At 37.2% G+C, this 24,796-nt stretch overlaps 3 protein-coding genes across 8 annotated transcripts; 2 read left to right on the forward strand and 1 right to left on the reverse strand.

Annotated features, from left to right (window-relative positions):
* The first annotated feature begins 27 nt into the window (after positions 1 to 27).
* Positions 28 to 8,108, forward strand: LOC124155531 (uncharacterized protein C7orf50 homolog). The gene is made up of 2 exons (XM_046529433.1): positions 28 to 947; positions 7,795 to 8,108. Exons 1-2 carry the CDS (start codon positions 396 to 398, stop codon positions 8,038 to 8,040), a joined length of 798 nt encoding a protein of 265 aa, XP_046385389.1. The 5' UTR covers positions 28 to 395; the 3' UTR covers positions 8,041 to 8,108.
* Positions 8,065 to 24,788, reverse strand: LOC124155532 (transmembrane protein 216-like). 4 transcript variants are annotated; one of them, XM_046529435.1, is made up of 4 exons: positions 24,681 to 24,776; positions 24,019 to 24,380; positions 12,896 to 13,020; positions 8,065 to 8,201 (listed from the first exon to the last, which is right to left on the reverse strand). In XM_046529435.1, exons 2-3 carry the CDS (start codon positions 24,337 to 24,339, stop codon positions 12,922 to 12,924), a joined length of 420 nt encoding a protein of 139 aa, XP_046385391.1. In that variant the 5' UTR covers positions 24,340 to 24,380; positions 24,681 to 24,776; the 3' UTR covers positions 8,065 to 8,201; positions 12,896 to 12,921. The 4 variants fall into 4 exon arrangements, with proteins under 4 accessions (XP_046385391.1, XP_046385393.1, XP_046385392.1 ...); XM_046529437.1 differs by having other exon boundaries at positions 24,625 to 24,729; XM_046529436.1 differs by lacking the exon at positions 24,681 to 24,776 and adding an exon at positions 24,522 to 24,674.
* Positions 16,616 to 19,386, forward strand: LOC124155529. 3 transcript variants are annotated; one of them, XM_046529430.1, is made up of 3 exons: positions 16,616 to 16,810; positions 17,147 to 17,305; positions 17,446 to 19,386. In XM_046529430.1, exons 2-3 carry the CDS (start codon positions 17,163 to 17,165, stop codon positions 19,265 to 19,267), a joined length of 1,965 nt encoding a protein of 654 aa, XP_046385386.1. In that variant the 5' UTR covers positions 16,616 to 16,810; positions 17,147 to 17,162; the 3' UTR covers positions 19,268 to 19,386. The 3 variants fall into 3 exon arrangements, with proteins under 3 accessions (XP_046385386.1, XP_046385385.1, XP_046385387.1); XM_046529429.1 differs by lacking the exon at positions 16,616 to 16,810 and having other exon boundaries at positions 16,908 to 17,305; XM_046529431.1 differs by lacking the exon at positions 16,616 to 16,810 and having other exon boundaries at positions 17,215 to 17,305; positions 17,435 to 19,386.
* Positions 24,789 to 24,796: the final 8 nt, after the last annotated feature.

Here is a 24,796-nt window from a genome sequence, read left to right on the forward strand (position 1 = left end):
TCTTTATGAGCACCTAGCGAAATGACCAGTACAGGCTTGAGGACATCTACAGCATTAAAAATTAACTACTAAAGCAAGGACGCGAGGAAGATCGCTCTGTGATTGAGTTGCGATCGTTGTGATTCTCCTTTAGGCTAGACTTGCTTGGGTTAGTGTGGGCGGTGTGGGTATTATGTGCCATGTGGTGCCCTGCTTGTTTTGAATTGCGGCCTCTGTACTCTTGGTCATGTCCGTTTGCGGTCGATATGGGAATTTCATAACTATCATTTATAGTCCAAGTAGTTAAGGGTTGTCTTTATTTACTATATGGACAAAGTTACCGTTAGATATTGGAGTGTAAAGCCCTATTTCATTCGCTTTTCCATTACATTGTTTACGAGGCATTAGTAGTAGTAATGACACGTGCGAAGACAAAGCTAACTGTTAGTGATGATGGACACGACGATGTAAAACGTAAAAGTGAAGAGGGTTGCGAGGGTAATATTGTGCAGTTCGTCAATCCGACCAAGAGGAAGAAGAGCAAGGTGGTGAAGGAAAACCTTGGAATTCATAGTACAACAGAGACGGACTCGGTCAATAAAGAAAAGAAGGTGAGATTCAGCCACGAAGGGGAGACATTGCCTGAAGTGGATCCAGGGAAGAAGGGTGAAGCAGTTGGGCCTCCTAAAAAGAAAATTCGAAAACCTAGATGGAGCGATGAACGTAAAATTGAGGAAAGGAAACGAAGAGCAGAGGAAACCCCGGTCACTCAGGTGGAAGAGCCACGACCTAAAAAGAAAAGGAAGAAGAAGAACAAGATCTTTCATCCTGAAACTGTTGCCAGCACATCAGGATTGTCTACATCAGCTCTCCAGTACCTTCAGCACTGGCGTTATGATCGAAGCAGTTGGAAATTTTCAAAATTGAAGCAGACATGGCTTTTAAAGCATACTTTTGATTCGAGGAAGGTAAATATTAATCTTAGTGCATTAAGTAAGTCATATTTTATTTGACCAGCATATTTCTACTTTATTTGCTTTTTCGCCTAGATTCTAGCCTGTTATGCCCCGTTCACATTACCATCTTTCTTAACCAGCGTAAGATGACGTCAGAACCAACGCGCGTTCACACTCAACCATGGTTAGACCCTGGCGACATCTGATGAGTGGTAGAGTAATTCCAAGTGAAAAATGAATTGACAAGAGCGAATAACTTGTTGGAAGGAAATATAGAATGTGCAGGGAAAAGTTCTTGTGTTAATTGCAATGATATTGATGATGAATTTAAACATATGTGCATATTATGAGCTGCTTATGAATTAAAAATGGCATTCCAGCGTCGACAATCATTGTTCCTTGCTACGTAGAAGGTAATTCAAATGTGTTCGTCCAACTAATCATTTCATCCATAGTGTGGCTTGCATTCTTCTACTGCTCTATTTAATACGAATGAAAGCGAATATTACTGATAATTAGGTTGATATCAACAACATATACTACTACTTGCCCTTGATTCGGATGTGTCGACAAATCATTGATGTAGGTGAAGAAAATCGAGGACCTAATCTTGAGACTTAAGCCTCAATTTGAGACACTTGTGATTTGGGATGGAGATACACTTTTCGCTGCATTACATTCTTAGCTATTATTGTTTTCTGACTTTGACAAAGGACATGATCCAATCTGATGCTATACCGTAAATTAAAACTCTTTTACCTCTTCTTCAAATGTGGACGAATAACTTGCAGAAATGTGACGATTGTTGAAATTTAACTTATGAAATAAGAGAGAGAACGTAGTAATTTTTGCGATATGTGGTATCACCCGACGTTTATAAATTTATTTTCTATCGTTACATCTGACTAGCCGTTAGCCTGATACTTTATATTGATATGGGAAGAACTTTTGTTCAAGGATGAACATAAGTGATCTTTTTCAAACTGGGACAAAGAACTCTGACCAAAACATTAAAATCATTGTGACCTTCGGATTTTTATTATGGTAGTTTCGCACATTTTACTTAATTCTAGCAAAATATTAATATAGATTATTGAATCTGTCCGTAACAATACGAGCTAATAGCTAATTCACTACGAACTATAAAGTATATCGCATAACTTAAATCAGGTTTAAAATCTCATACTATACAACACATTACGGAATGAATCAATAGTACTTTCCTTTGAATTAATTCTGACGAATATAATTCAACAATAACGACCGTCTCCTCTTCGAAACTTTATTTTCTGTTTTCTTTCCTCCTATCCCACTTCGTTGCTGCTTCGCCTTCTTCTTTTTCTAACCAGCTTTTAACCAACTTGCGTTCACACACGCATGAACTACCGCCAACCATGGTCGGAAAACGGTGGTCAGAATCCCGACCACGGTTAACGGGAACTTGCGTTCACACCTCGTTTTGTAACCATGGTCGGGGCTAACCGGCGTAAAAAGGACGTAGTGTGAACGGGGCATTAGAGTTGCTCTGCAGGAATCAATCAATAAACAAGCCATGCCATTAATTTGTTTTAAGTTACAATTAAATGCCTCCAATCAGGATTATAAATTAATACACAGTTGTGGCATTATCAAAATACGGATGTAGTAATATGTCCGATTTTATTAACCATTTTCATATTATGCCCCGTTCACATTACCATCTTTCTTAACCAGCGTAAGATGACGTCAGAACCAACGCGCGTTCACACTCAACCATGGTTAGACCCTGGCGACATCTGATGAGTGGTAGAGTAATTCCAAGTGAAAAATGAATTGACAAGAGCGAATAACTTGTTGGAAGGAAATATAGAATGTGCAGGGAAAAGTTCTTGTGTTAATTGCAATGATATAAATGATGAATTTAAACATATGTGCATATTATGAGCTGCTTATGAATTAAAAATTGCATTCCAGCGTCGACAATCATTGTTCCTTGCTACGTAGAAGGTAATTCAAATGTGTTCGTCCAACTAATCATTTCATCCATAGTGTGGCTTGCATTCTTCTACTGCTCTATTTAATACGAATGAAAGCGAATATTACTGATAATTAGGTTGATATCAACAACATATACTACTACTTGCCCTTGATTCGGATGTGTCGACAAATCATTGATGTAGGTGAAGAAAATCGAGGACCTAACCTTGAGACTCGAGCCTCAATTTGAGACACTTGTGATTTGGGATGGAGATACACTTTTTGCTGCATTAAATTCTTAGCTATTATTGTTTTCTGACTTTGACAAAGGACATGATCCACTCTAATGCTATACCGTAAATTAAAACTCTTTTACCTCTTCTTCAAATGTGGACAAATAACTTGCAGAAATATGACGATTGTTGAAATTTAACTCATGAAATAAGAGAGAGAACGTGGTAATTTTTGCGATATGTGGTATCACCCGACGTTTCTAAATTTATTTTCTATCGTTACATCTGACTAGCCGTTAGCCTGATACTTTATATTGATATGGGAAGAACTTTTGTTCAAGGATGAACATAAGTGATCTTTTTCAAACTGGGACAAAGAACTCTTACCAAAACATTAAAATCATTGTGACCTTTGGATTTTTATTATGGTAGTATCGCACATTTTACTTAATTCTAGCAAAATATTAATATAGATTATTCAATCTGTCCGTAACAATTCAATACGAGCTAATAGCTAATTCACTACGAACTATAAAGTATATCGCATAACTTAAATCAGGTTTAAAATCTCATACTATACAACACATTACGGAATGAATCAATAGCACTTTCCTTTGAATTAATTCTGACGAATATAATTCAACAATAACGGCCGTCTCCTCTTCGAAACTTTATTTTCTGTTTTCTTTCCTCCTATCCCACTTCGTTGCTGCTTCGCCTTCTTCTTTTTCTAACCAGCTTTTAACCAACTTGCGTTCACACACGCATGAACTACCGCCAACCATGGTCGGAAAACGGTGGTCAGAATCCCAACCACGGTTAACGGGAACTTGCGTTCACACCTCGTTTTGTAACCATGGTCAGGGCTAACCGGCGTAAAAAGGACGTAGTGTGAACGGGGCATTAGGAAGGTCCTTCATAGGTAGGTGCATGAAGAATGGGTTTTACTATAAAATGCGTGTCATTAAAATTCTTGTGAATAGAAAAAAATTAGAGGGATTAGGTTGATGAAAATGCATGGTCGCCAGAGATCTTTATGTATCTGAAGACACGCAAAGTTGAATAATAGCAATTTTGCCTTCTCCTTTTTTGGCCTTCAGAAATCCCATCTGATTTCTCTTACCGACTCAAATTAGTTTATTACCTTCTTAATGATGACATTCGGCGTTGTATGCTGCCTCAATTTTAAGATTGATTTAGCATGCACATTAACAGCATTGATTTTATGCATTTTAGGATAAATATTAACTATTTACAAGTCAGTCACACTTCCAGTTGGTATGGACTCATTGGAAACTGCATTTGCTTACACTCTCATCAAAGTAATATATGCAGAATACAGTGTAGTGAGCTGAAAGAAATATGTTAAACTATAATGATGGCATAGTTACTTCAATTACAATCATATGCATATGGTAACAAAACATGCATGTTTATTAACTCTGTATAAACACTGAAACTGTGCATGTAATTGGAATTAACTTTTTTTAAACATCGATAGAAATAGAGTTAAATCATTATGATTTACTTAAGTTTTGTACTGGCTGTATTTCGTTGACTTATCCTTTTTGCTAATTACTAAGGCCTGTCACCCATCCCAATTTGGAATTCCCTTTTAATTCACAACTAGGCATATTCTCTCTCATTCCATCTATAAAACATAATCTCTTGCTTCCTCCAAGCCACAAATACTTTTCATGTGTTTGGGGGGAAGAGAACCTCCCTGTTACACAATCATATTTCTCCTTAATACAAATTTTATAATAACCCATAAGTATTTCTTACCCTCTAGGTATCTCATATCCCCTATATGCCCGCAATGTATTGCAATCATCCTCTGGGTCTTCTTTACCTTATACATTCTCCTTAACGCACATGTCTTGATCACATCCAGCTTTCCCTCTTCCTTAGTGTCGACGTTTGTGCTCCGTAAAGCACTATACTCCAGATTAGACTCTTCTAGTCTCTCCTTTGTACTTATACATAACTATTCTCTCATAGCCCTTTCCTATTCATGAATGCCTCCTTTGCTCATGCCGTTCTCCTCCTGACATCCTCTATCTCTTTTCTTCCAGTGTGCTGCCCAAATAGCAAAACAGCTCCACCTGGTCAAGTTTATGATCCAGTTTTCTTTTTACTTGAGTCTCCCATGCCTTGCTTGTGAATGAATATTAAACAGCGTTGCTTTAGTCTTCTTGTGATTAATCTTCATGCCATCTTCTTTGCAACATTTATCAAATAGTGCCTGCCATGCTTTAGGCAACTACCTAATCACTGTCTTATCATCTGCAAACCTCACTCATTTAAACATCAATTTCTTCTTTAACTCTTACTTAAAACTCATCCCATACGTCCCTCACCATCTCCACTGCATTATCAATGAGCATCACATGGAATAGTGGACGGCCTTGTCTCACACTTCGGCCAATGCTTGCCCACCCTGATTCTCCATCAGCTGTCTTCACTTGTGCAGTGTGAGCCATAAGTTAAATATTTCACATGATTTGCCTGTCCCTCGAATCTATGCCCATTTTTTTTTTTTAAATGCTTATTAAAATTATCTAGTCCACTATAAAATGCTTTTTCAAAATCCAAGAAGTAAGCTTGCTCATATTGTTTATTATTACTGGTTCCTCTCTGCTAGAGATCTCATTACTTACCACTTTCTCATCAAGGTTTGACTTTCCTTTCCTGAATTCAAAACTGATGGTCGCCCTAGCAATCACTTGCTCTTGCCTCTGTACCACTTATGCGGCATGCGAGTGTGATATGAAACTTATTCTGTTGTTATGTTGTTGATCATCATTATAATAATTTTATTTGTCGTGGCAATGCTTTAAGTTGTTTAGTTCTACTTTGTGTCATTATTGCAGAATAAAACCTTAATTAAGTTTTACTCAGGCCTCGCTCACTAGTCAAAATGCCTATAAATGTTGGGGCAGTCACCACAAGCATCGTCCCTTGTGGCTTGGCACTGATCTCTGCCTGTATTATAAAATCCACGGGGGATTTTAGAATTTGCACCAATTTTAGAATTCATGACTGATATTTTCCTCTCGCTTGAATGTCACAACATTGTAGCAAGTAGTATTTTCGATCATTTTGTTCACTGGCAGGGGAACGAAGGTACATAGCTTGTTACCTCTATGATTAAAGTGAGAGACGGCCATGTGACTTTGTTGACGTACCTCACTTTTTCTCTCACTGTCGTATGTGGAGATTAATTGTAAGCAGTTAACTAGAATACCATGTCTGTACAATAAGGATTGCTAATTAATATTTTAATCCTATACTATGGTGCAAAATTTATATTCATGAATACTCCTTAGCATACAAAATATGGGGAAAACCTCCGTTAATGGAATTGCATGCAATGAAATAAAATATGTAAAGAATCAATAGGGTAGTTACCTTCATCAAAGGAAACTAAAGGCATTGATTGCGATTCGTTACCCAACATTAGTGTATTAATAATATACTATTTATTTGGTTTTAGGAATCCCATTTTAGATGATTGTTAATGGTCAATTTTAACCTCATTTGAAAAAAGCCAGATTGGTGCCCATGTGATGCCACTCCATGTGATGTCGCAGGGACCTAGATGCTGTATGAGTTGTCAGGAGTTTACAGATGATTACAAATGTATGCCTGTGGCACAGAGCTCAGGGAAACGTTTCTTAATAATCACCTATTAAAATTACCTATGGTCTGAAAGTTTCCTTCATTTGATAGGGTATTAATAATCCTTATTTAAGCCAAGCATTACCTGCTAGCAGCCTGCATCGTATCGGTGCTCATACCAACAAAGATAAAAAATTATAGTATATGCGTCACGTCCTAACTCAACTCTACGAGGTGCTCCAGGTTAGAGAAATTCAATATTTTGGAGCAAGAGCATAGTATCATCACTTCATTGTTGATTTTCCTATTTCTCTCTTTACTAATCTTTACTTTTTAAGTCAAGACAACTTTATCAAATTAGTTACTTTGAATACCATGAGATTAGAATTTCATGACAGGGTTCAAAACAATGAACTACAATATTGAAAATGGCTCGATTGTTAACTTAATTAAGGGTATATGTGAAGTGAATTCATTGTTGCCTCTTAAGTTGTATTTCAATATTTATGTATATTGGCTAGTACTCCATTGTGTATGGGATAGTTGTATTAAAAAAGGTTTCTGCACATGCCGAAGGCAGTACCTATAAGTAAAACATTTTTGGGATAGTTGAAGATTAATTTGGAGACTGAACTTACAAAGTTACTATTTGGCTGTCCCGGTCTATTTTAAGAATTTATTGCTCATACAGGTCAGTGATGATAGTCTTATTGTCTCTGTTTTGCTATTTAAAAGTCATGATGCTGAGAAAATGTTGAGCTATTTAAGAAGATATGGTAAGTTTTCTGGTGAAGGGCACACACACAGCTACATATCACTATGCATGGCAGCACTTAGAAGAGCACTAATGTGAAAGGTGAGGGAATTCAACTTAAAATGTTGTGTAAAAATACCTTCCTTGTGAATGCAAATGTCTAATTGGATGAGGGTGAATCGGTATTGTCTATATTGGCTTAAGATGTAGAGCTCGTGTACTCATGTTGAGAGTAATTTTTCTCTTAAGCTTGTTCATTAATATTTTTCTTTCTCCAATGTGGCTTCTTTCATAGATTCCAGCAAACATGTTTCCAATTCTGGTGGATTACATTGCCTCAAGCAAGGGTGGTGCTCGCTTAAAGACGTACGAGGCAGCTGCAAATATTATTCGGAAGTTAGAGGAGAAAGCTTCTGCAGAAGAGTCGGAACATGATGAACAAAAAGAGATTATGCAGTGCTTGGAGGGAGAGGAAGATGACAAGGAAGAAAAACATCAGCGAGCAAGATCTATAATGCAACAACTGTCCGATTGTACTTAACATGTGAATTACTGAAAAACCATCTCTTGTATAAAAAAATTTATTGAATACATTGTTTTATAAGCATACAGTATTAGGCATTGTATTGCCATTATTTTCACTTTGCTCTGCACCCCATCACAGCTACATCATGCAAATTTCAGTCAATGCTGCTACACGTCCTGAAAGTCATGAAAAGTGATTTATACTAATTATTTGCTTGTTACGACAGAATGTTTGTTAGTTAACTTTTAAAAAGTATTACCCATACTCATAAACTCTCCTATTTGGTTTCAAAATATATGTATGTATCATAATTGCTTGTCAAAAACACTGCAACCTTTGAGTGTGTATGATGCTCATTCACTTTTGGCAAGCATAATTCGTGTGGGCTGATAATGAACTAAATTGGATTTCTTGATTGGGGAACATGATTCGAATTCGATATATTTTTTGGAAGCTTAAAAGCAGTGGTGGCTTGCCCATAAGGACTCGGACGCCGCCCCTCCCAAAGATTTGAAAAAGGAAAGAAATTAAATATGTACTCATTCAAATATAATAATGCATCTAAGTAACCAAAGTGTTTTTTTCAATCGCATACACTGAAAATGTAGCAAAAACAGTGCGAGAAGGTCGCATTTGTAGCCGCGGGGCGCATGCCAGAACATCCCAATCCATCGCCATGCAGTTATATGAAGAGTGGTAGTGGTGGGGACTGCTGGTGCTATGACGCGTCAAAGCTTGTGCCGAATGGAAGTCTTGGGATGCCGTCCGAGCATGTGCAGAGCGACGTATCTAGTGAGTTAATCTCGCCATGCTGGCTGGAGGCCGTTTAATCTTTGTGTTGCAGTGTTGCAGAATACCTTGTTTTGGTGACCAGTTGACTTATTATGAGTAAATTGTTTTAAAGTAATTAGGCCTAGTTGTAGTTGAGTTATTCGAGTTAGTGTTTTAGTGTCAGTGATTGTTATGTGTATTAGTGAGTCATAATGGTCTTTAGATTGCCGTAAAATCTCTCAAAAATATACAAAATATTCAAAACTTTTGAGCCTCCCGGTGGAGTGTGCCCCTCCCAGCATTAGACCCCCGAGCCGCCACTGCTTAAAAGCAAGACTATTGGGAAAGTTGGCACATGGTATCACAGCAGAGTCAAATGTTTGTTGCCTCAGTTACTGATGTCCATTTCCAAGTATGTCAACATCTATGTTAGGAGTTTATGCCACAGGCAAAATCCCTCTCCTCATATATATTTACAGGAAATACTGTTCCAAGTTGTAACAGTTAATGTTGAGTTAAATGTTAATGGAAAACAACTATGAGTCAAGAAAAGATGGACGAGACTTGCTGTTAACAGGGCGGAAGAGAGAATATATGAGTACGGATGTGAAAAGAGTGGTGTTTGGCTGTGCGCGTCGTTGCTCCCGATGATTTTGCCAAAATAACTTACTGTCTTTAAAAAATGCAAGACCCCTAGTTTGAGGAGCTCTATCGTATAAATGAGGTAATCAATTTCAATGCAACAAAAAGCATAGGAAATAAAATTTATTTCTATGTTGGATCATTTACTTCAAAAAAATGTCTGCTTCATAGTACTTGTAGTATTTCCTGTACTAAATTTTTTCTAAAAAAAGTACTCGTGTTTTGCACTTAAAATCAAGTTGCCCAACTTTGAGCACTTGGCATTTACATAGTTTTCGTTCCAATAACTTCACATTTTGATATAAGAAAGCCAGACAATTATTATTGACAATTTGGAGAAAAGAAATTGTTCATACCACAAAAATTGATAGATTTGTTGTAAACAATGCAAATCTTTACTAACTTCAAAACCAATGAATCAATTTAAAATTGAATTGTACTAATTTATGATGTACGATGCATTGAAGACTAGTATCTATAACATTTACAGTAAATATTGCTAATAAAGTCAATATCAATTTTAAGATCGGAATTTGATGCGGCTGTAAGAGACCTCGGGATAAATAAAGCGTCTGGCATTGATGACATTCCTGCAGAACTAATTAAAATTTCAGGAGAGAAGACGTTGAACCAGCTATACAAAATCATTAGTGAAATGTATACGACAGGTGAGATACCAAAGGATTTCGAGAGGAACATTATAATCCCTATTCCTAAGAAGAAAAGAGCGGAGAAGTGCGAAGATTTTAGGACCTTAAGCCTTACTACACATGCGTCAAAGATACTGACAAGGATCATCTATAGAAGAATAGAACGAAAAGCAGAAGAGTACTTGGATGAGGACCAATTTGGATTCAGAAAAAACAAAGGCAAAAGGGAAGCAATATTGGCCCTAAGACTGCTCATAGAGAAGAGAATGGAAAAGAACAAGCCAACATTCGTTGCGTTTGTGGACTTAGAGAAAGCATTTGACAACGTGGACTGGAGCACAATGCTTGGAATCCTAAAGGAAATTGGGGTTCTTTATAATGACAGAAGAATCATCCACAGTTTATACAAAAACCAAGTAGCCGTGATAAAATCAGGGCCCAGCTGTGAAGAAGCAAGAATTAAGAAAGGAGTGCGACAAGGCTGTACATTGTCACCCGTAATTTTCAACGTTTACACTGAAAAAGCCATTAATGAAATCAAAGAAAAGGAATTGGGAGTGAATATCCATGGAGAAAAAATTAGCATGCTAAGATTTGCTGATGACATAGCCGTTATAGCAGATACAGAGAATGATTTGAAAAATATTCTGGTTAATATGGGTAGGGTAATGAGTAGATATCAACTGAAAATAAGCACGAAGAAAACCAAGATCTTAGTATGCAGCAGAAGAGAAGAAGTCAAGACCAACATTAAAATAGGGAGGCAAAAACTGATAGAGGTGGATGAATTCTGTTATTTGGGAAGCAAGATAACTAGTGACGGGAGAAGCAAGAAAGAAATTATCAGCAGAATAGCCCAGGCGAAGAGAGCATTCCACCAAAAGAGAGACCTGCTTACAGCGGGAAACTTAAATATGGAAGTAAAGAAACAATTTATAAGAACCTACATCTGGAGTATGCTCCTATACGGAAGTGAGGCATGGACAATGACCGCAGAGGAGAAAGCAAGGATAGAGGCCTTTGAAATGTGGTGCTACAGAAGAATGATGAAAATCAAATGGATCGACCGAGTTAGTAACGAGGAAGTCCTAAGAAGGGTAGGAGAGAAGAGAAGCCTCATGAAAACCTTAATAAGAAGACGGAACAACCTTATAGGCCACATCTTGAGATATGATGGCCTGATGAAGACAATCGTCGAAGGACAAGTGGAAGGCAAGAATGGAAAAGGAAGACCTCGAACAAAATATATGGAACAAGTAAAGAGAGATGTGAAAGAGAAGAAATACGTAGGTGTGAAAAGATTAGCTGATAGGAGAACTGAGTGGAGAGCTGCGTCAAACCAATCCTAGGATTGTTGACCAGAGATGATGATGATGAAAGTCAATATCACTTAACATTTATCTAAATGTTTAACAGGCATGCCGGCAGCTCCATCATCGTAGAGGGAGGAGAAAAGAGGCACGTGGTTGCCACCAACTTGGCCAAAGCAACCAGATGATGATTGAAAAACTGCCAGGCTACTGTGTGTCGTGATGCATGATATGGCAACTGTGCACGGCTTTGAGACTTTCTCTTTTCTGTTGCTTTGTTTTGCCTGCTAGGCGGAGCTCAAAACAAGAATAAATATATTTGAAAAGAGACAAAATTTATGTAGATGAATTAAAAAGAAATAGTTTTTCAAAAAACCAAAATTAATATGTAATCTATTATACAAAACAGCTATTTTCTGAACACAGCTCACCTCTAAATCTTAAGGTCAACCCACCAACTGCAACCTTGCGGGGGAACTTGGTATTTGTGATGTTGGAATTGCTTATTATGAAACCTTGATAAGGCCACCCTTATAAAATGGTAACACAATCATTAATTATGTAATCTTTATGTTAATTTAAAATACCTGTCTTTGCCAGCAATAGGGCAAGAAAAATATGGTCTACAATCATGTCACTATTTGTTAATTTCAAAGTACCTATTAACATGTTTTATTGAATTTATTAATGTAGTCGTTAGTCGTAGTTAGACCTGTGATAATGAGCTGTGTAGACCACAATGGAATTTCAGATATGAACTTTTTTTGGACCGCATTTAACTAATTTGGTGTACGTACTAAGAATAACTAAAATATATTTTCACGAACAGGTTGCGAGCCAGGACAACAGAGCTTTATGTTGACTTAGTTGTTAAGTAGGAGAAATGACATTTAGATGTCAACAAAAAATTTCTAACTATAAAAATAAGGGAGGCTTTTGGTGAAAAGACATTCAAGTGAAGAAGTTGGTCACATTTTCTTGTAATTTAAGTAACATTTGTGATAGATGGCTCAGTTACTAAATTAGCTGATTACTTACACAATCATTGGGAGAACTACATCTTGCGAAGTAATAATTCCAGCAATAGAATTTTTGACCTAGATAGAATGGCTTTATTTAATGCTTGAATTTACCAAGTGCATCATCTTCTATTGATATAGCTGAACTTTCTGATGTGGCCCAGAGGAAAATGGTCCACCAATTAAAACTTCATTAACTATCATGTGGACATTAAAGTATTAATCACTCCATTCCTTCATCTGATTTTCCATCATTGCATCTAAATGAGCATGCAAAATTCTAGAGTTCATAAAACTTATAAAGTAAACACTAAAAAAAGTCACATGAAAGCTAACACATTCACTATGTACAGTAACTGAAATGATGGCCTTAGATATCAGGAATTAAAAAACTAATGCACACAATTCATATATTACATTACAACGACAATTCCATTTCTAAAAAACCAATTCAGTATATAGAGGGATTTACACTTACTTCAATAAATGTCTAGACATGCCATTTTAGAGTGACCTGTGAGAACGGGAGAATGACATTACACACAGGAAAGCTGCTGTCACTTCACAAGCCATTATTGCCAACTGCAAGGATGCAAGGACCACCTAATTCAAAACATTATGTAATTAAATTTCAGTTTAGAAAAGGGAATCATCAATGCAATCAGCCACAAATGAATGGGAGTGAAGTAGTTAGAAAAGGGGAATAAAAGTAAAAAAAAACAACCCCCATCCAAATAAGACAGTCCAGGAAAGAAAATAATCCTCTCCTTCCACATTACCCACCAAAACTAACTTACTTTTCCAAAAACTAAAAAACCACTGGTGGAGAAAATTAAAAATTTACAATGACCATCGACTACGCCCCACAATATTTGAAGCTCTTTTAAACCTCAAATTCTGTGATATGGATTGAAATAATGAGCCTGCAGGTGAAGATCCTTGGAATTCATGATTATTATGCACAGAACCTACCTCTTTACCCCGGGAGCAGATAATATTGTGCAAAGTCAAGAAGAGATGTGCTGAAGAAAGTAGATGCAGCAAAATAAGATTGAAGTGGTGCACCTGGTGATCTCCTTGATTCACACCAAAGCATTTCCTCAGTGTGCTCAAGTAATTTGGAATTCTAATCCCAATTCATACGCCTTATAATAATAATAAAATGCCTTTATTCGGGCGGGGTTGAGACTAAAAAGTCCCCTCTTCCACCTAACCCCTTATAGTCATCTCCCTGCCTAATAATAACCCACTCATTATCTGATGACACCTAAGCCATAATCATGAGACATACTTCAAAGAGGTCATACCTGAATTGCCATCAGTGGCCAGATGAGTCCTCTGCCCTTAGGTCAGATTCCCCAGCCTGACTGCACTGTTTCCAAGAATCCCTTTACTACCTACCCCTTGTGATAAATAGTCTCTTAATGCATTTTGATTTGCAGGAAAATAAAGAAATTGTTCATTCCTAATGACATGATTGAATAATGCATTTATGATCAATGGTTTCCATGGACGGCTAAATTTACTGGTGATCTGGTTCCCTACAAGTACATGGGAACACCTCTACTTTTAAAAGATAAAGATGTGAGAATCTGAAATAAATTTAACAGGATTATGTCAAGCAATAAATAAAATAATTAACTGAACCCTGACACTGCTCATTTCATCAAAAAACTGACTGCCTTTAAAAATATACTTAATATCAAAAGTTGGTATACATAATACATAACTCTCTAATATAGAATAAATATCCTATTTAATTCCTGAACAAATTATACACAGGTAACCCAAGAAAATTTAACCAGAGCATCATCCCCAATTATGCTTCAGCCCAATGACCATGTAAGAATTAATTAAAAGCCATTACTATTTATATCCTAACAAAATCATGATGATACACTAAACATGCAAAGTTATACCACATTATATTATGAAACAATTTATGCGAGATACACACATTTAAATTCCATGCTAATGAGGTTGATCAATCTAGCTTGAGTGAGTAGCCTTCCTAATAATATGGGATTAATGATAAATAGCCTGGCACCTAGCCAGCTAATGGCATCTAATGTGCAGCAAATTAAATGCAGATTGTACATTCTTCAGCTTCATAAGGTGGCCACAGTATGATGACAGGATAAACAGTATTCATGGTTGGAGGGTGCTCTTGGGCTTCCTAATTAGCTGGAGTATCAATGTCTTGCTGAGGATATAAAAGCCTCGATTTAGCACTAAAGCCCAGAAACACTCTTCTATTGAAGCTTAAATGTGTGAAGGTCAGGCACATGCTACATTATCACATATGTATGAGTTTACGTGTAAATGCTGAATGCAAGAATGAACACGAAAATCTAACATATAAACTAGCCAACTTGTACATACAAACAGAAAATAGAGCATGTTCTAATTTAGACCATGCATTTGTTCGTGTTCCATTTTGGGCCACCAAAATCGTTAATGTATTCACACTTCAAGTCAAACGATTTGATGGAAACCAAGCATGTATTGTAATGATTCGAGATAAGCCATTATCAACTGGTGCATCATCAGGTGTGATTAGAATATTGGAAATCACATCAAAATATGTAGTTGTAATCCAAACTCCTGTAACCCTTAGTCCGCATAGTAGTTGAGTGATCTGTATAGTGGTCCCTTTCCATGTCAGGCACCAGTTGCAATATTCCTGGTGCGGTCTCTTGCTAAAGAGCAAGAACAGTACCTACACTTAAGAGCTTAGAACTTGTTCCATTAACTGTATTTGTGCGTAGTTAATATTTCATTACCAAGCCATCGAAAACAGCACATATTGGCCATTTTATATCAGGATATTCAACAAATGTAACAATTAAACTTACACAAACAACCATGTCTGGATAGAGGAGACCTACCCAGGCGCGACTCGAATCCACAACCTCTTGTTTAGAAGGTGAGGACTTTACCCCACAGTCACCAAGGCCCGCATAGGTAGCCTCACAGAATTACCAGTTGTAGTAATATCCTTCTTTCGCTAGAACCAATTTTTTTTAATGAAGTGATTTGTCGAACCTTTCAATATTTTTGAGTCAAAGAACTTTACAGATTTGTTTAAGTTTGCAAGCCAATGAAAACCCAGTATTCCTTCATGCCTTTCTTACTATAAAGTCAAGGGATCTTTTGTACTACTTCACTTTCAGACAGTAGGATTACATTTGGTTAGTCAAGGGAAGTTCAAAATTATGATGAAGGTCGAGCAAGCTGTCACAATATCATATCTCAACAGAGGGAGAAGTTTTCTGGCCTGTATAAATATATTTCCAATGGAATACCGACAAAATCGTTCAGGGATTCCCTTGAGACTGAAATTTATATCTAAATTAAATACATCTCTCCAATGTCATTCTGAGGTATATCTTCAGTGGTCTTCTTCTTCATCCTAGCATTTGGCCCCTCACTATTGCAGGATCTGTTGTTCTGCTCAGTCTTTTAGATCTCAGATCCAGGACGTCTTCTGGCATGTGGATTGAGCCAAGTGGAGAAATTGATTTATTCATAAATTTAGAATATCTTAGTAGTCTGTTAGTGAAAAATATTCAAGAATTCAAAAGAGTCGTGATTTGAAGTAACTCTAAACTCTATTAATTTTGTATGTATAAAGATATATCTTCAGTGGCATTATTCCTAAATTGATCGAATTACTTCAAATCATGACCTCTTTTGAATTCTTCAATATTCACTAGCAGAATACAAAGATATTCTAAATTTATGAATAAATCACATTAGCTCCATGGCTGTGCAATTAAATTAGCTAGATGTATTACTGCTGAGCCTTGGCATTTTTGAATACAGCAACAGAGATGGTTGCTCAAAATTGATGATGATTGGTATGAGGTATAGATATGGAGGTAGGACAAAAATGAAAATTAAACTATATATTTCCATCTGAATACAGAGTAATTAACCGGCCATAGTTTAAACTATTTTGAGTCATTTTCGATACATAGAGGGCAGTCATGTAAGCTCCTTGCATATGAGATTATATCATACAAAGTTTGAGTTGTGTTGCCAAATCTGGGTAGGGGATTCAAGGCTATAGGAAGGAAGAGCAAGTTATGAGGGAGAAGGTGGCTGAGAGGAATTACAGTTAGGGCTATTTAGCTATAAGAGGTATGTAAGTCAACTCGGAGGGAATGGTAGGATAAAGAAGATAGAGTGGGAAGGGAATGGATATGTAGGGGAGGGTGGGGCACAGTGAAACATGGGGCAGGGTGAAACAATTCAAATTTCCCTCCTCCTGACAATTCTATGAATTAGTGCTCTCTGTGTTATATTAAGGAACTAACACCACAACAGCTGCTGCAGTCTCATGGCTTGTGCTCTTCTAGTCTCCTGTTGATGGATCAAAACCTATTTTAAGGTGAGAAAAGTAAATAATTCCAAAGAATTATTTCACACTGAAAAACTTTTCCTTTTCATGGGAAATCTTAACTTATCATTGTATTTACTGTTACCATTTCTTAAGTTTTGGAGACCACCAAACATATTTCTATATCTTCATTTGTTTTCATGCAGTAAGTTTATTTATTCAAGATGGCCTGGTGGGGCACACTGAAACAAGATAAATGGGGCACAGTGAAACATGTTTCACTGTGCCCCATGTCTCATTTAGGAAGAACTATTTGACTTGAAATATGCAGTGTGGATTACTATAGTAATTATTATTGTTATTCTGATGGAATTTCATTATTTTCAGAATAAAGATTCCAAAAATGAGGAATAGAATAAGAAAGAGCCATATTGGATCCTTCACAGATGGTGAAATGCGCGCTGCAGTTCATCTTGTTCTGCATGAAAACTATTCAATCAGGAAAGCAGCCAAAGAATGTAATGTCAATTATGTAACACTCAGTCGGTATGTTTATTTGTTTTTTGCATGTGAACATCTTGTAACATTGAAAGTTTTCTGAAAATTTTTTTAAATTTCAAATAAACAGTAAACGTAAACTGACATTCAAATTTTCCAAATAATAATTTTGAAAAGATTCTTTTCAGGTATGTGAGTAAGCAAAAAAAGGCTAGTGATGAAGGGACTGGTGAACATGTTCGCATGACACCAAAATATCAATCCAGATTGATTTTTACAGCTGAACAAGAAAAGTGCTTGGCTGACTATTTGATAACATGCTCAAAACTCTGTTATGGTCAGTCGACTCGTAACACTCGAGAGCTAGCTTATGAAATGGCAGTGGTGAACTCTATACAAGTGCCAAAAAACTGGCATGATGACTCTGCTGCAGGTTTAGACTGGCTACGATTGTTCTTGAAGCGAAATCCAAATTTAAGCATTCGGCAGCCTGAAAACTGTTCTCTTTCTCGTTGCACATCATTTAATGCACACACAGTGAAAACATTTTTTGACAATCTTGGTGCAGCCTTAAGACGTTCAGAATGTTTTGGTGATGGTTCCAGAATATGGAATCTAGATGAAACTGGTACCTCAACAGTCGTAAATAAGTCTGCCAAGGTGATTGCAGAAAAGGGATCCAAAGGGGTAAATAATGTAACAGCAGGTGAAAGGGGAACTCTAGTTACTACATGCTGTTTTGTGAGTGCATCCGGAAACACCATACCCCCTGCATTTGTTTTCCCAAGGGTCAAGTTCAGTGATCATATGTTGATCAATGCCCCTCCTGGCTCTCTTGGACTGACATCGAAAAGTGGTTGGATGACAGCAGAAATATTTCCTGAAGTTATTAAGCACTTCATCAAACATACAAAAACAAGTAAAGAAGACCCTACACTGCTAATAATGGATAATCACCAAAGCCATATTAGTATACAAGTAATAGATTTGGCAAAAGAGTATGGCATAATGATTGTGACTCTTCCACCTCATTGCAGTGCCAAATTACAGCCCTTGGATGTTTCCTGTTATGCTCCATTTAAGACCTATTATGCCGCAGCAGTTGATTCCTGGAACAAAAGCAATCCAGGTAAAGCTCTTTCCATCTACCATATTGCAGGATGCGTCAATTTTGCCCATCAAAAGGCTATGACTCCAGCTACTATTATTAATGGATTCAAAAAAACTGGAATATATCCATATAATAGGCACATTTTCACCGAGGCAGATTTCTTGAGTAGTTCTGTAACAGACCAGCCTTCTCCTGAAACTGAAGAGTGTGACTTATTGAGCCAAGAATTAAGAGCAACTGCAAGTACTTCCAGTTTAAACAATGGTCAAGGTGAAGATAAAAGAACTTTTCAAAGTCCTGCTCAGTTCAAGGGCTATCCTAAAGCCGCTCCAAGGAAAAATTCAACCAGGAAAAGAGAACCAGGCAAAAGTATGATCATAACAGACACACCAGAAAAAATCCGTATGATGGAAAAGAAAAATACAGCTATAGGAAAAAAAACTTCTGAGGCAACTAAATCATGCAGAAGTTTATTTAATGCCAATGTTGCCATTGATAACTGTGAGGGGCCCCATCAAAATTCAGACACCACGTCAGAGGGAGGACTTTCAAACCCCTTGGAAGGTAATGAGGATATTTTAGAAGGTTTTGGAAATAAAGTAGGTACAGTAAAAGTTGGTGATTATGTTTTGATTGAGTTTTCATCGAAGAAAAAATTCTACTATGTAGGTAGAATAATTAAAGAAGCAAGAAAACACAATGGCGCTGAAGTTACATATTTACGAAAAAGTTCCAAAGTGCCAAATTCATTTTTTTTCCCACATATTGAAGATATAGCATCTGTCAGCATGAAAGACATTAAATTAGTTTTACCACCTCCTTCTTATCGCAAAGGAACTGCAAGAATGAAAAGGTTTATTTCATTTAAAATTTCATTTGCCAATTTAGATGTTCGTTAAGCTTCTAATTATCACTGACTAAGGTGCAGTTTGTTTCATGTTTTTTAATCCATTACTGTATTCATGCATTGTGAGTTTCATTCTAGTGAAAATATTGCCAAAGGTAAAAATAAATGGTATTATAAAATCTGAAAAAATGTGTTTCACTGTGCCCCATAAGTAAAAAAGGCCCTGTTTCACTGTGCCCCACACATGGGGCACAGTGAAACAATTGACATATCACTACAAAAATTGATGTAAATCCATTGCTTTTTTAAATAATTCCATTTTTTAAAGTAGGAATAGTGAAGAAAATGACAAGCACCATTTATATATTTTCATTGTTATTTTATTTTCAAAAGCAATGTTTTTATAGGCAAAATAATAATTTTTGTTTCACTGTGCCCCACCCTCCCCTACTCATTTAAAAGGTCAGTTCTTTCACTTCAGGATATTTTTCGAGTGATACTGACCATATAAAGGAATGTTCTCCCACTATCCTTTCAACCATACCATTCCCTTCAAGTTGATTCACATTCCTCTCATTACTGCACACCCCAACCTCTCTCATTCCCCCAGCCCCTCACTTTTTCAGCCAATTTCTGACTCATATCTTCCTCTCTTTTCCCTTTTTTCCCCTATCCATACCTTCTCATACCAATTCGATACCTCCACTGCACAAACACTCAATTATAACCCACCGAATCAAATCCGCTCTAGTAGCGCCAGTAGTACTAGATGACCGGATTTGATTAGGTGGGCAATTGTTGAGTGTTTGAGCAGAGGAGGTATCAAATTGCAATGAGCTCGCATGACTACCTCAAGAATCTTGAAAATGACAAACAACAATGGAATCCATAGCCAGTTAGTTAATGAATACTCAAGCAGAATCTTACTAAGTTTCATATTCATTTGCATCACAATGACTTTCCATAAAGTGAAGGCACACGTTTTACTTTTCATGAAAGGAAGAGGTTAATGGTGATTATAAAAACAAGAGAATTAAGAGTGAGTGAGTATCTTTCCAGGTTAAATTTGTAAGTATTTGCAAAATATTATATGCGATGGAAGAAAATGAAGGCTTATTTTTCAGATACAGTCCTTCAATTATGGAGTAATCAGTTATAGAAAACTAAAATCACAGACACCGCTGCCTTGATAAGTAAATTACTGAGAAAGTGGGGTTTTGCTGAGAGAGAAATAAAAACAATTTTCAAATGGCGCTAGAGTCCAAACGGTTGGTCATGAAAAAACATTTATTTGAAGTATATTAATTTTGATCTGAGAAGGTATTTGTAAAAAGTTGAAAAATTCTAAGTTAACTGAAAAGACTGGCATGACCCTCAGCAAATGATGAATTAATGTACAGCATACTCCCGATTATCCGGGCTAATAATGGAGAGATAATGGCACGAATAATCGGAAAACACAAATAATCCGAATTATTACTTTAATTTCTTGCAATTTTCTAAATTTATGCAAATTGATCTATTATTATTTACGCACATTATCTGTTATTTTAGATTGCTTTCCGGAATCATAAAGAGCATCCTTTACTTGACCTCAATCTCTTTAGCGGCACTACGCAATTGTACTTGCACTTCTACTGCTCCGTGTATTACCTAGTTTCCGAAGACCGGGCATCCGTGGTTGCCAGATCCCATACTCACATGAGTGGTCTGGGCAAATGCTTCGAAACCACTCTGCAACGTGGGAAACTATAGAAGTCAGGCACCACACCGCGTAGTTGCATCTTGCAAAGTTGCCCTGTGTGCAACTGCTGATCCGTAATCACCGAGTGCGATTGCGCACCTTGATGTTTGAAAAAAGGAGCACGTACCTCTGTGAAGGTATGCCATCATGTAGCAGCAGTTTATTTATTTTCATCGCCCCGAAAACAGTTCATTAAAGGCCATCAGAGGAAATATCATGGAACAGCGATTATCACACACAACCATTCCCTGGGTAGGGGCAACCTAACCAGGCAGGACTCGAACCCACCACCTTTTGTTTGGCAGGCGAGGACCTTACCTCACCACCACTGAGGCCGGCAAATTATGTTCGAGTTATGGGAAACCAGGACTTATGCCAAATTATGTCTACGCTGGCGAATGCCCGGCTATGACTCATGCTATCTCTACTTCCACTTCCCCACCTGCTTTCACTTCTACTATTCCCTTCCCCTCGAATTTGACCTTTACTAGTCGTGGCGTAAACATGCTCAAGTGCGATGAATTCTCCGGTTCCCTTGGGCTGTATTCAACCACATGGCATTACTTCCGAATTTGTGAATAAAATATACATTTAGAGATCGTAAAACATTTCCCTTACTTAAAGATTGGTTTACCATTTAAGAATCTTCTAAAATTAATCAAAAGTTTCTTTCTGGCCTCTAATCATAGTCTGCAATTCTAGAATAGAGAAGTCCAATAGGGTGGTTTCCTATTATTTTTTTATTGCCTAAATGGAAAGATTATTACCCCTGGAGTACATATTTCACGCTTTTAGATTTTTTAATGACAATATCCATTTTTCGCGATTAAATGAAAAGGTGAAAATTTTCAAGCACGCGAAAACGCGGGTAAGTATGAATGCCGTGAAAACTCCGTGTGACATCGTCCTGGTTCCCGCTGCCGCAAGTGAGATGACCTTGGGGCGAGGCTATGAACGCTGATATGACGCAGGATGCTAGCAGGTAGCAGAGTACCATGCTAGCTGGTAGCGCTCGGCTTAAATAAGGATTATTAATGCCTTATCAAACGAAGAAAAATTTCCGACCTTAGCCAGTTTAAATAGGTGATTATTAAGAGATGTTTCCCTAAGCTCTGTGCCTCATGCATGCATTGGTAACCTCAGACGATGTAAAACTCCTATCTACTCGTATAGAAACTAGGTCCCTGTGACGTCACGTGGATTGGCATCGCATGGGCGCCAATCTGGCCTTTTTCAAATGAGGATAAAATTGACCCTTGCCATTTGTCTAAACAGGTCTAAATAATTTGTATATCATGAATACACTAATGTTGGGTAACGAATCGCAATCAATGCCTTTCATTTTCTTTGATGTAGGGAACTACCCTATTAGACTTGAAAAATTCCTTGTCAGCAAATAAATAAAACAATTCCATTTTATAATGGGGATTCTAACAAATTTAATATGCCCAGTGTAGCCTTATATCAAAATGCAACTTTTCTGGTGCTTTTGCATCTGATTTTATTTTTTGTAAAGATCGCGGAAACTGAAAAAAGCGTGAACTCATGCACGGATAAACTGCAGCCAGATAACCAGGAGTCTGCTGTATTTTGATGTATTTTACGGAGAAAAGTAATAAGATGAGGGGCCAGGGCATTTTAGAAATTTTGGTCCCGTGGCGCCACTATTAGACCTGAAAAGAATATTTTATTCAAGATTTTGGTTGCCTGTTGAAAGGTTCTGCTTTAGCCATCCCAAAAAAATTGTGAGTAAAGATTTGCCATAAAATTTGCCCTTTTTCCTCCTATTCGGCATTATAAAGCAATGTAAACAGTGCTATAAATATTAAAATCATGCCTGAACATCCAAAGGTATCACAAACTTGAGGCACAAGAAGAGGACAATTTCAGGGTAGCTTGTGATGGAAATTCTTTTGACTCACGAGTTCCTGGTAAACCAATGCAGCTATAGAAAGTATGAAGATTTTTAGTTGAACAGCAAACCCCATCTACTTGAAATGTGCTATTAAAAGTAATTGGCTGGGATAATACGGAGAAACTATTTTGCACGTAATTCAGACGATTAAAACTTATTTTAACAAGGATTGTATGTATAGTAATGTGAGTCCAAGTGCTACATGGGCGTACCCAGAATCAGAAGTAGGTGGGGGCAAAACTAGATGTGGTCAAGTTCAAGTTGTAACTTTTTTTGCACAGAAATAATTAATGTAACCAAAATTTTAAGGAAATCATGGTAGTAATTTATGAGTATTTATAATTATTGGCTTGAAAAAAATAATGAGTTTCATTTTATTTCTATGTCTTATACCTATATATCATTTCTCTTTAAAAGGAAAAATTGTTCATAGCTTTTGTTTTGAACCAAATTTATTTTCGCAATAGGGAGGGGGGGGGGGGGGTTAGTTGCCCCCTTCCTGCCCCACCGCTGGGTACGCCAATGAAGTGCTACCCCACCGAAGGAACCACAAACTTCCGAGGTGCTACGAATGTCACAGTTGATTTGATTGATTGAGAGTTGGAAGAGGTAGCTGAAAAACTTTTTATAGAGAAGCTCAGCTTATCATCACTTGTATAAATACACTCTTTTAAAACTGAAATAAGTTTTATTAAGTTCTAACTTGATTCACATGCGTGCATTTGGTTAGTTTTCACACTTCAGGCAGTACAAATCAACCCCGAAATTTGCACTTATATTCTGCTAGCTTTCTTAACGCTAATCAAACCTGGGAAACACTGCCCAAGAAATCAACTCAACAGACAATATCTCGTCTTGCAGCGATGAATCAATCGTTAGCAAGCATAACTTTTTCTGTAGACATGCATTACTCTAAAAAAAAGCAGGATTATGGTGTTATTTCAACTTGAAAATCGAAATCGCTTCTAATTATAAGTAAGATACCTCGCACATAAGTAAAATGATTATCTACGCAAAAGGAAACACACTCAATCGATAACGACTATAACATGCTATTACTCGTGATTCAACTACAGGGTCATTAACCTTCATCATTACTCCAAGCATGAAGGCCTTGTGCAAAGTATTTGAAGCCACTGCTTACCTCCAAACGGAGTACGTAAGTCTGCCAAAGCAAGATATGAAGAACGCCGAGAAGAGAGGGAATAAGTAGACCTAATGATGCAAGCAGGGGGCCGTTTCGCTCTGTTAAATTTCCATTGCGACCGAGAGTTATCCGGAGAGCTTCAACCAAAAACAGTAAAAGTAACACGGTCATATCTGTAGCGAGAGCACTTTCCGGATAGGGCAAGTTGGCCACTTTAAAAGCCACCAAGCCTAGTTCACAAAGAGCCAGCATTCCGAAGTAGAAGGAGTTGAGATATAGGAGAACTTCGAACATAAGAGACGACTGCATTGTATACATTAGTTGCCTATGATATCACGTAGAAGTAAATACCTTATAATCTGTAAAAAGAGAAATAGTGATTGCCCCTTTAAATGTGAAAATAACAAGAATGTTTTGACAAATGTAAAAATTTTATTGCAACAAATAGCATATATATTCAAGAGCTCAATGTTGCTATGCATGCATAAGCGGTATCTTACTTGTTCACACAAGAACACCGAGTCAAAAGTCAGTACTTCAGATAATGAGAAAGAACACCAGCGAAATATTGAAATAACAACAGGTTTTACGATGCAGTGTTACCTTACTCCCCAGATTAACTGCTCCTATGCCTACGAATAACCCACCCGGGTGCTCACCGTGTATTAGCGTTTACCATATTCGATTCTCTGCTCGATACCACGCTCCTTGCGGTACATTTTGAACAGGGGGCTGGCTCAAAGCGGTATCAGCATCAGCGGTATTGGACGACGAC

Source organism: Ischnura elegans, chromosome 3 (assembly GCF_921293095.1).
Source record: "Ischnura elegans chromosome 3, ioIscEleg1.1, whole genome shotgun sequence".
Classification (NCBI taxonomy): domain Eukaryota; kingdom Metazoa; phylum Arthropoda; class Insecta; order Odonata; family Coenagrionidae; genus Ischnura; species Ischnura elegans.

Coding starts and splice junctions, on each gene's coding strand:
- LOC124155532 (XM_046529435.1), bottom strand. CDS start 24,339: ATGTATACAATGCAGTCGTCTCTTATGTTCGAAGTTCTCCTATATCTC. Junction 13,021..24,018: donor CTTACGTACTCCGTTTGGAG/GTAAGCAGTGGC, acceptor GTTTTGAATTAG/GTGGTCCTTGCATCCTTGCA.
- LOC124155531 (XM_046529433.1), top strand. CDS start 396: ATGACACGTGCGAAGACAAAGCTAACTGTTAGTGATGATGGACACGAC. Junction 948..7,794: donor ATACTTTTGATTCGAGGAAG/GTAAATATTAAT, acceptor CTTCTTTCATAG/ATTCCAGCAAACATGTTTCC.
- LOC124155529 (XM_046529430.1), top strand. CDS start 17,163: ATGAGGAATAGAATAAGAAAGAGCCATATTGGATCCTTCACAGATGGT. Junction 17,306..17,445: donor AATTATGTAACACTCAGTCG/GTATGTTTATTT, acceptor GATTCTTTTCAG/GTATGTGAGTAAGCAAAAAA.